The 12134-nt window shown below is 40.5% G+C and overlaps 1 protein-coding gene across 1 annotated transcript; it reads right to left on the reverse strand.

Moving 5' to 3' along the window:
* Positions 1 to 5134: 5134 nt before the first annotated feature.
* LOC109541436 (mucin-3A) lies at positions 5135 to 9581 on the reverse strand. The gene is made up of 4 exons (XM_019910294.2): positions 9445 to 9581; positions 8982 to 9388; positions 6088 to 6283; positions 5135 to 6030 (listed from the first exon to the last, which is right to left on the reverse strand). Exons 1-4 carry the CDS (start codon positions 9457 to 9459, stop codon positions 5218 to 5220), a joined length of 1431 nt encoding a protein of 476 aa, XP_019765853.1. The 5' UTR covers positions 9460 to 9581; the 3' UTR covers positions 5135 to 5217.
* Between the last annotated feature and the right edge of the window lie 2553 nt (positions 9582 to 12134).

The raw sequence follows: 12134 nt of genomic DNA on the forward strand, positions 1-12134 counted from the left end.
TTAAGTATGAAAACCGAGCAGGAAATGGCTAAAAACGCGGTAATTTGCCTTGATTTACTACGTTCGTTATCGCGAAACTCGCCCAATTTTGGCCCAATTTTCAAACTTCAACTACAGCGAAAATTCTTGATACCCTACACACTCTAAAACACGAAACGAGCCCAGTTAAAGACGCATTTTCAAATTTTGAAGACCTGAAAAGAGCAAAATTTTTCAGCTTTCGCCCGCCATTATCAAATGTTGGCAGCCTAAAGGCGCTGAAACTGCGGACGGTTTTTGCGCGGTACTTTGTATTCTTTCGCACTTTTCGCGCGTTTGGCCCAATTTGAAACAGAAAAACCCTGAAAAAAGCCAACATTTCGGGCTTTCAAACGCAGTATTTAGTGTCGTTATGTTCGCAGAAACGCTGGATCTACGGCCGGCTATTACCTAGAAGTTCCATTTTTTGAAACCACCCTTGCAAATTGTCTTGATTTTGGAAATCTTTCATGTTTTTTTCCTTAAAACGAGCCCAATTGAAGATCGATTTTCAAATTTTGAAAACCTCATTAAAGCCACGATCTTCTGCATTCAAACGCTGCTTTGGTATACCGGTAGGTCGCAAAAATGCTGAATCTACGACCGCTTTTAACCTAGAAGGTCCGTTTTTTGAAACCCCCACACTTCTACACTACGTATTTGGGTGCTGCCAGTTCGAAGACACGTTGGAACTGCAACTGAATTTAACCGAAAAAGTTCGTTTATCGAAACTTCTTACACTTTTCAGGTCGAAGTAAGCTTAATGAATGGCCGATTTTCAAATTTCGTAAACCCCAAAATAGGTAAACTTTCCGGCTTTCGCAGTTTTCACGTGTCGACAGTTGGTCAAAGCGCTAAAACTACGGCCGGTTTTTGCGAGAAAACTATGTTATGTGTATCCTTTCACACTTTTCACTGATAAATTTTGAAATTGCGAGCCGCATTTCAAATAAAAATTTGGCAAATAAAGGCAATTTTCGGGTTTTCAAACGCAGTTTTCAGGGACCAGAAATGAGTAAAGACGCTGGATCTACGGCCGATCATAACACAGAAGATCCGTTTCATGAAACCCTCTTAACTCTAGATCACGTAACGATCCTAATTAAGCACCCATTTGGAAATTTTCAAATCCCAAATAAAGCGGAGGTTTTGATCTTTCGAAGGCGGTAACTGTTTTAACTGGAAAGTTAATTTTTTTAAAGCCTCCACATTATCCACCTCAGAACAGGCGCATCTGAGGGCGGGTTTTCAAATCGTAAAACCCCGATCAAAGAGGAAATTTTCAGTTTTCAAAGACAATTCTCAGGCGTTGAAAGTTCCTTTAAATTCCGGAAGTATTACCAGATTTGACCGCAAAAACTGGAACCGTCCGCCCTCCTCACGAGTCAAATTAACACGACTTAAACACTTGCTAAATTCATATCCAGAAGGCTTCAAATGTGTACTTACCGAAACACTAGCAGGAGAATCCAAGCGCCTAAAAGCCCCAACGTCGAGGCTCAAACACTTGCGCTGGTACTATCATAATCAGCAGCGTTTTCTTGGTAGAAACATCCCGGTCCACCCAGTTGCTTTCGTAGGCGGCATTTCCCACATTCATGCTCTGAAATCGGCATTCTAAAGCCCACCGTTTTATCACCATTTTTCCCGCCTGCCTCCTCCCAGATCGTGTCGGCGCTTCATGCAATGAACTCCAGATTGGTCAAAACGTTGGTGATAAACAGCAAACAGTAGGAAATATATGTGGGCTATTTTACCTGAAAACCCGATGATTTTCTCTAGCCGGCCTCCAGCAGGGAAGCGAGAACCTGTAGGAGCTGCAGAAGACCTGCGGCCCCACTGAAAGCCTCCAGAGCATAATCCAGCAGTAAAATTTCCTGAACTCCCGCATTGAGCTGGCTGATGAATCTGCAAAAAAACTGATAAAACTGGTTTTCCTAATACAACCACTCACTGGATCAGAAACTGATGTTCTCTGATCAGAGCTTCCAGCTCAAGATGTGAGCAATTATCGCCAACGATTCTTTGGATGTTCAGCTGCAGAATCCTGAGCTGGGAGACCGCAAGCACCATCAAATACTGCGAAGGAGCAAATGATGCTGATACAAAGATTCCTCCTCGTTCGTTCGCGTTCCACAATGGTGGCAAACATGTACGGAATGCGGTTCTTTATGTAAATCAGCACCTTGTAGGTGATTTCGACAACAAGAAACACCAAAGTCAAATGCACATAAAGATGTTCTAGAGCCATTTGAGCAGATAGCTGCAATATTCTGTAGATAATTGACAGAGTATTCAGCGCAAAGATCATCTGGATGGTTATGGAGTAGATAAAGTAGACGCGCTGATGAAGAGGGTTGGTGGATAAGAGCAGCCCCTAAAGGCCCGCCTCTTCCATGCAAATTTTGGAGATTTTCTAGATGTTAGAAGCTAGGGCTCAATTGATGTTACAATAAAGGAAATAGAATTTCAGTGCTTTTTCTTGTTGTTTCCAAACACTAAAGTTTCACTGTAATTACCTACAAGCAGGCGTAGAGGAGAAGTTTTCGCTTCGTGAAGGTTAGAGCCTTGGAAACTTTTGCTTCAGCACAAGTTTTTAATTATTTACGGTCTGAACATACGTTTGCAGGCAAAAGTGTTTAAAAAACCACTTATTCGTATGTTGTTTATTATTAAGGGCGGAAGTTTTGCAGGGCTGATGAGGATCTAATTCAATGGACGGAAATTTTCAATTGCTAGCTATTCAGCCTGTTTTCTATAGAGCACATTTGAGTCTACATTTCTATTCAGTTTTAAGAAACTGAGGAATTAATTTAGGTGAGGAGAAAATTTTGGGAGGCTTCCAAAATTGGAGCTACAAGTAACATTGCTTCCTGCTTCTTTCAAGCTGTAGAAAAAATTCGTAGCGTTTAACTATGGACAAGTTTGGCTGTTCTATATTTACAGGGTGTAGAGTAGACAGTCATCAGTTTTTATTTTGTCCAAGTTTCACGTAAATATAAGCGAGGATTGATTGTTCATAGAGCTCAAAACTTGCGCTTGAAACAACGCTGGTTCTAGCTAGTACTTTAAAAAAAATCAAAATTTTAATTTACGCAAGAGTTTGGCGGATCTACGCATACAGAGTGCATAGTAACTATTGCGGTACATTTTTACAAAGTTTCACATAAATCGAGATGAGGTGCGATATTTTATAAGCTTTAAAACTTGCACTTGAAACAACGCGGTTCCCAACCAGGGCCTATTCTTACAAAAAAATTTGTATTTTAACCGGCGGCGAGAAATTTGCCTGTTTTTTATATACAGGATGTAGAGGAAATATCGCACTTCACTTCAAAATCTGAAGTAAGTTGAAGAAACCAATGATTTTTTATAATCTTCAAAACTTGCACTTGCAACAACGCGGTTTCTAACCAGTGCACATTCAGACAAAAAAATTCGGAGTTTCAACCTGCGCTGGAATTTGACTCTTTTTTATATAGGAGGTCTAAAAGGAATGTCGGGCTTCACTGTGACGAATTTTGAAGGAAATTGAAGAAACTAATGATATTTTAAAAGCTTCAAAACTTGCACTTGCAACAACGCGGTTTTTAACCAGTGCACATTCTGGCAAAAAAATTCGGAATTTCCACCTGCGGAAGAATGTCACTGTTTTGTACATACCGGGTGTAGAGGAAATATGGGGCTTCACGATAGCAAAAATTAAAGGAAATAGAAGAAACACGTGATTTTTTATAAGCTTTAAAACTTGCACTTGAAGCAACGCGGTTTCCAACCAGTGCACATTGTGACGAAAAAAAGTCGCAATTTTAACATGCGGAAGAATTTCACTGTTTTTTACATACGAACTGTAGAAGAGATATCGCGCTTCACGTTAGAAAAATGTAAAGAAAATTGAAGAAAGTAATAATTTTTTATAAGCTTTAAAACTTGCACTTGTAACAAGACGGTTTCTAACCAGTGCATATTCTGACAAAAAAATTCTAAATTTCAACCTGCGGAAGAATTTGACTGTTTTCGATATACGGAGCGTAGAGGAAATGTGGGGCTTCATGTTAACAAAATTTAAAGGTCATCGAAGGAACGAATGATTTTTTATAAGCTTCAAAACTTGCACTTGAAGCAACGCGGTTTCCAACCAGTGCACATTGTGACGAAAAAAAATTCGGATTTCAACATGCGGAAGAATTTCAGTATTTTTTAAATACGGACTATAGAAGAAATATCGGGCTTCACGTTAGCAAAATGTGAAGAAAATTCAAAATAGCAATGATTTTTTATAAGCTTCAAAACTTGCACTTGCAACAAAGCGGTTTCTAACTAGTGCACATTCTGACAAAAAAATAGTCCGAATTTCAACCTGCCGAAGAATTTGACTGTTTTTTTTACAGGGTGTAGAGGAAATATCGGGCTTCACTGTTCCGATGTTTGAAGAAATTTCAAGAAACGAATGATTTTTTATAAGCTACGAAACTTGCACTTGAAACAACGCGGTTTCTAGCCAGAGCATGTTATTTTTTTTTTAATCAGAATCTGAACCTGCGGAGAAGTTTGACTGTCCGGTACAAACGGAGTGCAGAGCAAACAAAAGCCTACATTTCCTCAAAGTTCTACGTAAATCCAAGTGAGGCACGATTTTTCATAAGCTTCAAAACTTGCAGTAGAAATAACGCGGTTTCTACCCAGTGCACATTCTTCCAAAAAAAAATCAGAATTTCAAGCTGAGGAAGAGTTTGGATATGCTGCATATACCGAGAGGAAGACAAGTATTAATCTACATTTGCGCAAAGTTTCACTGAAGCCCAAGTAAGGCCAATTTTTTACAAGCTTCAAAACTTGCACTTGAAGCGAGGCGGTTCTCAACCGCTGCACGAAATTGCGACGAAAGAAAAAAATTCATAATTTCGAATTAGAATCCAATTGGACCCTATTACATATACAGCGTATTAACAAGGTATCAGTCTGCCATCCCATAAAATTTCACTCAAATCCATGTAAATCCCGATTTTTTAGAGGCTTCGAAGCCACTTCCTAGTCCCGCCTCTGTGTTACCACAATTGGCTCAAAAATTCCCCAACGCCAACCCGAATCCCCTTCAAATAACCACAAGCATACATTTTAGATGATGATTTTATTTACATAATGGCCTTTAAATCGCTGACAAAATGTACAAATAAATTAATCATTTGCTTCCGTTCTTCACCAAGCTGGGGCGGCGTAGCTGGACACTACGGGCTGAGCTACATATTTGCTCACCACTGGAGCTGAGTAGGAGAGAGCTGGGGTACCGTAGCTGCTCACAAGAGGCTCAGAAATGGTTTTGGTGACCAATGGGGAAGAGTAGGAGACAGCTGGGGCGGCGTAGCTGCTCACAAGAGGCTGGGCGATGGTCTTGGTGACCAAAGGAGAAGAGTAGGAGAGAGCTGGGGCGGCGTAGCTGCTGACAAGAGGTTGGGCGATGGTCTTGGCAACTACTGGGGAAGAGTATGAGAGAGCTGGGGCGGCGTAGCTGCTCACAAGAGGTTGGGCGATGGTCTTGGCAACCACTGGGGAAGAGTAGGCAAGAGCTGGGGCGGCGTAGCTGCTCACAAGTGGCTGAGCGATGGTCTTGGTGACCAATGGAGAAGAGTAGGAGACAGCTGGGGCGGCGTAGGAGTTGTAGGCAACAGCTGGAGATCCATGTGTAGTGTAGGTGGACACAACGGATTTGGAGAGAGTTGGGGCCGAGTAGGCAGCTACAACAGGGGCGCCGTAGGACTTAGCTACAATAGGAGCAGGCGCAGCGTAGGCCGAGACTAGAGCCGGGGCAGCGTAGGACTTAGCCACAATAGGAGCAGCAGCCGCATAAGTAGCCACAGGACTTGGGTGGCTTTGGTAGGTGGAGCTGACCGATTTCGAGAGGATGGCCGGTGAGGAGTAGGCGGTCAGAGCGGGCGCTGAATAGGCAAGAGCTGGCTGGCTCAGCAATTGTCCAGCGTTCACGAAAGCCAAACTGGCGGCAAAGATAACGAACTGAAATAAAACAAAAAATCAGTCAAATGCACCCATAGTTTGAAGGGTTTTACTCACTTTAAAGGCCATTGTAGTGGATTTGTTCGGTTTGTTTGCAAAACTGATACATTTTCGAGCACTAGATCGAGTTTTATACGAAATTCTATGGATCTCCTTGGGCGTGGAATCAACTTTCGCCCAAAAAAAAAAGCGAAGTCTGGTAGGCTGGATGTCCGCGTAAATCACGGTCGACTCGTTTTGCAGTGAATCAGTCAGTCAAGTTGCGATTATCAAGTTGCGCAATTTACATTTACCAGATTAATAGATTTTCAGCCATGAATTTAATTAGCATTTTAACCCCTTGTATTCAGCAGAGAAAATGTTGCAAAAAATGTTTTAATTTATAAATCGCCCGGCCAAATATGGTCCAGCCACTACATCAATCTTCACATGCTTAATTAAATATCCGGAATCGCACCTATTCACTATGATTGGCTCATTAGTAGTTTAATTATTAATTATTTTAGCAGTATCAACACTACATATTTTACTGGCCAGGGGAACTAATTAATTTCGTTGTTATTATGCAAATATGGAGCCAAAGCCATTACTGGCAGGTTGGCAGGTTTTTCATTCCAAATTACTGTATTTAAATCTCATTATTTCATTACCTGAATAGGACTTGACAAAAGCTTTTATTTGCTCATTTTCAAAGCTGCAACTTTGCTTGTTCCTTTGTGGGAAATGTGCTGTTTCAAGGGCAAGTTTGAAGACCTGGCAAAAATCACTGTTTGGCGGGATTTGCATGAAATGTTGTTAAAGTGTAGACTCGTACTTTGAATACACTCTGTATACAGCAAAAAGTTCAACTCGGCCTGACTTTGAAGTTATAATTTTTTTACCAAAAATTGATTGCACTTTTGAGTTGAAATCCGCGTTGTTTTCTAGTGCAAGTTTGAAGGCACCTCAAGAATAATTTCATTCTGGGATTCGAGTCAATTTTCGGCAGGATTTAGCCTGGTATCTGGTACTCTTTGGATTTTAAATCGGTGGTATTCATGGGAAGTTGAAAGTTGTGATTTTTTTGCAGGTTCTGTGCAATGGTTGCAAATTCCGTTGTTTGGACAAGTTTGAAATCTTCTCAAAAACTACCGAGTTTATGAATTAGAATAAAATTTTGCAAAACTGTAAATTTATATATAATCTACGAGCTCTGATTATAAAGCGATCCAAGTCTGCCTCAATTTCAAATCATGACTTTTTTCCAGAGCATTGCGCCATTGTTAGAAACCGCGTTTTTTCGAGTGCAAGTTTGGAGGCCCCGCAAAAATAGTTCCTAGCACCGATTTGAGTCAAATTGTGTCAGGATGTAGCCAAATATCTTGTATACACACTGTATTTCTGGAACAGCTCAATTTTTTTACAGCTTGCGTGCAGTGGTTACAAAATAGCGCTGTGTCGAGTGCAAGTTTCAAGTCTTCTCAAAAGTAACTGAGTTTATAGATTGGAATAAAAGTTGATTAACTTGTAGGCTCACACATGGTCTACACGCTGTGTGTGCAAAATAGTCCTACTTGTAGTCAGTTAAAAAATATGATTTTTTTACGAGAGAGGTTGTCTGAAATCGAGGTTTTTCTTCTGAAAATAGAGGCTCCTCAAAACTAACCCCTTAGTGGGATTTCAGTGACATTTCGTCAGAATTTAGCCTGCTTCTTGCCTAGAGTGCAAAAGTATAAAACAGCATGGAATCTTCCCAAATTGAAAATTCTGAATTTTTTCGCAGGTTGTATGCAATGAGTGCGAAATGCGTTGTTTCGAGTGCAACTTTGGAATTTTCTGAAAAATCATTCAGTTTATAGATTCGCAACGAATTTAGTTCGGGTAATATATATATAAAGTCTACTCACTGTATATGTAAATGCCCCAAATTATGTTATATAATTAATCGAAAATTATTTTTACGGTTTTTTTGGCGGGAGTGCATAAGTTAGCAAATCGCGCTGTTTGTAGTATACATTTGGGGGCCTCTTAAAAATCAATCTGTAATTGGATTTGAGCAGAATTTTACGAAAATACTGGCGAGTAGCTTGTGGACACTCTTATGATTTTATGAATGAGTGATGACAATGAATTATGATTTTTTTAGCAGGTGCATCGGTGTAAAACCGCGTTATTTCTAAGGCAAGTACGGAATTCTCTGAAGAATCCCTCGAATGTTGGATTTGGGTGTAGTTTCCTTTGAATGTAGACTGAACGCTTGTCGATTCCAGCTATATATAAAACAGCTAAACTCTCCATTAGTTGAAAATGTATACTTTTTTACGGAGGGTGCAACGGCTAGCAGACCGCGCTGTTTCTGGTATAACTGTGGAGGCCACTTGAAAATCACTGTGTAGTTTGACTCCAGCACAATTTTGTCAGAATATTGACCGATGCCTTCCGAAGGCTCTGTGAACAGGAAACAATCCAGCTCGTGCTGAATTAAAAATTATAATGTTTTTACGGAGTCTGCAACGGTTAGCAAACCGCGCTGTTTAAAGTGCAAGTTTGGAGGCCACTTAAAAATCACTCTACAGGCGAATTTTGGCAAAATTTTGTTATAATATAGGCCAATATGTTCATGATATTTTCTGACAAAAGGCTATAACTCGACTTCAATTAGAGATTACGATTTTCAGCAGGTGCAACGTTGGAAACCCGCGCTATTTCTAGGGTCAGTTTGCAGGTCTCCCAAAAATCACTCCGTTTATAAATTTTCATTAGATTTCGCGGAAATGTCCCCCCATGTCCTGCCACCATCCTGCATGAATATTGAAACCCAATTCATCTTCGATTTGAATGAATGAATAAATCTTCGAGCTCACACAGAGGAACAACTACTGATCTTAACCTTCACGGGATTCCCAATCAAACTGCATAAATTCAACATAGCAAATGAACTTTATTTAAATCGACTGTTTTCCTATAATTACCAGGCAGCTACTGGTGCATTGTACGCCACTGGAGCAGGAGCGGAATAGGCAGCAACCGAAGGGGCTGAGTAGGCTGCAACTGAAGGTGCTGAGTACGCAACAGGCGCATGTGCAGCATATCCGTAGGCTGCAGGCGCTGAGTATCCATAGGCTGCAGGTGCCGCGTAGCCGTAAGCTGAGACAGCAGCCGGTGCTGAGTAGGCAGAGTAAGCAGGGGCGGGATAGGCGACAGCTGGCGCTGAGTAAGCTACAGGGGCAGCGTGATCAGTGTAGGTGGAAACGACTGACCGACTGACTGCAGGAGCTGAGTAGGCTGCAACTACTGGCGCTTGCACTAGTGGAGCAGCTGAGTAGGCAGCAATGGATCCAGCGCTGGCAAAAGCGACTGCAGCGGCCAAAATTACTACCTGCAATGGAAAACTCAATGAGCTCAGCAAAAAAATCAAAAGTTTGCTAAACTCACTTGTGGAAAAAACATGTTCACTTTGGTTAATTACTCGGCAACTGATGACTTTAACGGTTTTGGCCGAGGCTTTTATACACACAATTCAATCTGCTTGTGACACAATAAAGAATTAAACCAATTTAGCTACCGAAATTTTTCATGCATAACAGTGACACTTAACATTTTGAAGACAGAAAAGTCTAGGCTGCTTCCAGTGCTTCAGTTTTACATAACAATTATTGCAAACTGGAGCATTTGAAAGAAAGTGAACTTTAAGTTTCGGTTGCACTCTGGTCCTTAGCGCCGGATTATAATGGCGCATACTTACTTTTGCCTAGGGAATCACTACTGAGAAACTAACAGACAGTAGTCCAAAGGAAATGAATATTTATTCGGTCCTTAAATTATGTAATCACCAACACTCTGTATGCGGCAAGAAGTTTAACTCACCCTGACTGAAATTCTGATTTTTTTACCAAAAATTGATTGCACTTTTGAATTGGAAACCGCATTGTTTTCTATTGCAAGTTTGAGGGCACCTCAAAAATAATTTCAATTTGGGATTCTAGTCAATTTTTGGCAGAATATAGCCTGGTATCTGGTCTACACTCTTTGGATTTGAAATGGGTGGTATTCATCGGAAGTTGAAAGTTGTAAATTTTTTTACAGGTTCTATGCAATGGTTGCAAATTCCGCTGTTTGGCGTACAAGTTTAAAATATTTTCAAAAATAACTGAGTCTATGGATTCGAATAAAATTTTGTCAAAGTCTAGATTTATATACAATCTACGAGCTCTGATTATAAAGCAGTCCAAATCTGCCTCAATTTCAAATCAAGATTTTTCTCCAGAGCATTGCGCCATTGTTAGAAACCGCGTTTGTTCTAATGCAAGTTTGGAGGCCCCTCAAAAATAGTTCATTGCACCGAATTGAGTCGAGTTTCGTCAGGATGTAGCCAAATTTCTTGTATACACACTGCATTTATGAAAGAGTTGCGATTCTTCGGAAGTTGGAAGTTCTCAATTTTTTTACAGCTTGCATGCAGTGACTGCAAAATAGCGCTGTGTCGAGTGCAAGTTTCAAGTCTTCTCAAAAGTAATTGAGTTTATAAATTCGAATAGATTTTTATCAAATTGTAGGCTTACACATGGGCTACACGCTGTGTGTGGAAAACAGTTCAACTCCTAGTCAGTTGCAGAACATAATTTTTTTACGAAATAGTGTGGCATTGTTTGAAATCGGGGTTTTTTTTCTGAAAATAGAGGCTCCTCAAAACTAACCCCTTAGTGGGATTTCAGTGAAATTTCGTTACCATTTAGCCTGCTATCTTGCCTAGAGTGCAAAGTTATCAAACAGCATCGAATCTTGGAAAATTGGAAAAATTTCATTTTTTTGCAGGTTGTGTGCAATGGGTGCAAAATGCGTTGTTTCGAGTGAAACTTTGGAATTTTCTGAAAAATTCATTGAGTTAATAGATTCGCAACAAATTTAGTTCGGGTAAGATTTATATAAAGTCTACTCACTATGTATGTAAAACGCCTCAAACTATCCTCAATCGGAAATTATGTTTTTTTTGGCGGGTGTGCAACAGTTAGCAAACCGCGCTGTTTCTAGTGTACATTTGTTACTGTAATTGGATTTGAGCCGAATTTTACGAAAATACAGGCTGGTAGCTTATGGACATTCTGTATGTACAAAACAACACACCTCGTGCTCAATTCAAAATTATGATTTTTTTAGCAGGTGCAACGATGTAAAACCATGTTATTTCTAAGGRAAGTACGGAAGTCTCTGAAAAATCCCTCGAGCGCTGCATTTGGGTGTAATTTCCTTTGAATGTAGGCTGAACGCTTGCCGATTCCAGCTRTGCAYAAAACAGCTAAACTCGCCATKAGTTAAAAATGTATAGTTCTTTTACGGAGTGTGCAACGGCTAGCAAACCGCGCTAGTGTAACTGTGGAGGCCACTTGAAAATCACTGTGTAGTTTGACTCCACTACAATTTTGTCGGAATATTGGCCGATGCCTGCCGAAGACTCTGTGAACAGGAAACAAGCCAGCTCGTGCTCAATTATAAATTATAKTTTTTTTACGGAGTGTGCATCGGTTRGCAGACTGCGCTGTTTCAAGTGCAAGTTTGGAGGCCACYTAAAAATCACTCTACAGGCTAATTTTGGTAAAATTTTGTTGTAACAGAGACCAATATGTTGATAAYATTTTCTGAGGACAAAAGGSTATAACTCGACTTCAATTAGAAATTACGATGTTTTTTCAGCAGGTGCAACTGTGAAAAACCGCGCTATTTCTAGGGCCAGTTTGCAGGCCTCTCAAAAATCACTTCCTACATAAAGTTTCATTAGATTTCGCAAAAATGTCCCCCCATGTCCTGCCTCCATCCTGCATGAATATTGAAACCCAATTCATCTTCTATTTGAATGAATTAATAAATCTTCGAGCTCACACAGAGGATCAACTACTGATCTTAACCTTCACGGGATTCCCAATCAAACTGCATAAATTCAACATAGCAAATAAACTTTATTTAAACCGACTGTTTTCCTATAATTACCAGGCAGCTACTGGTGCATTGTACGCCACTGGAGCAGGAGCTGAGTAGGCAGCAACCGAAGGGGCTGAGTAGGCTGCAACTGAAGGTGCTGAGTACGCAACAGGCGCATGTGCAGCATATCCGTAGGCTGCAGGCGCTGA

Source organism: Dendroctonus ponderosae, unplaced genomic scaffold, assembly GCF_020466585.1.
Source record: "Dendroctonus ponderosae isolate FM_Combo_2020 unplaced genomic scaffold, Dpon_F_20191213v2 Dpon_F_20191213_1, whole genome shotgun sequence".
Lineage (NCBI taxonomy): Eukaryota > Metazoa > Arthropoda > Insecta > Coleoptera > Curculionidae > Dendroctonus > Dendroctonus ponderosae.

Coding starts and splice junctions, on each gene's coding strand:
- LOC109541436 (XM_019910294.2), bottom strand. Junction 6,284..8,981: donor AATGCACCAGTAGCTGCCTG/GTAATTATAGGA, acceptor CGCAACTTGACT/GACTGATTCACTGCAAAACG. Junction 6,031..6,087: donor CCACTACAATGGCCTTTAAA/GTGAGTAAAACC, acceptor GTTTTATTTCAG/TTCGTTATCTTTGCCGCCAG.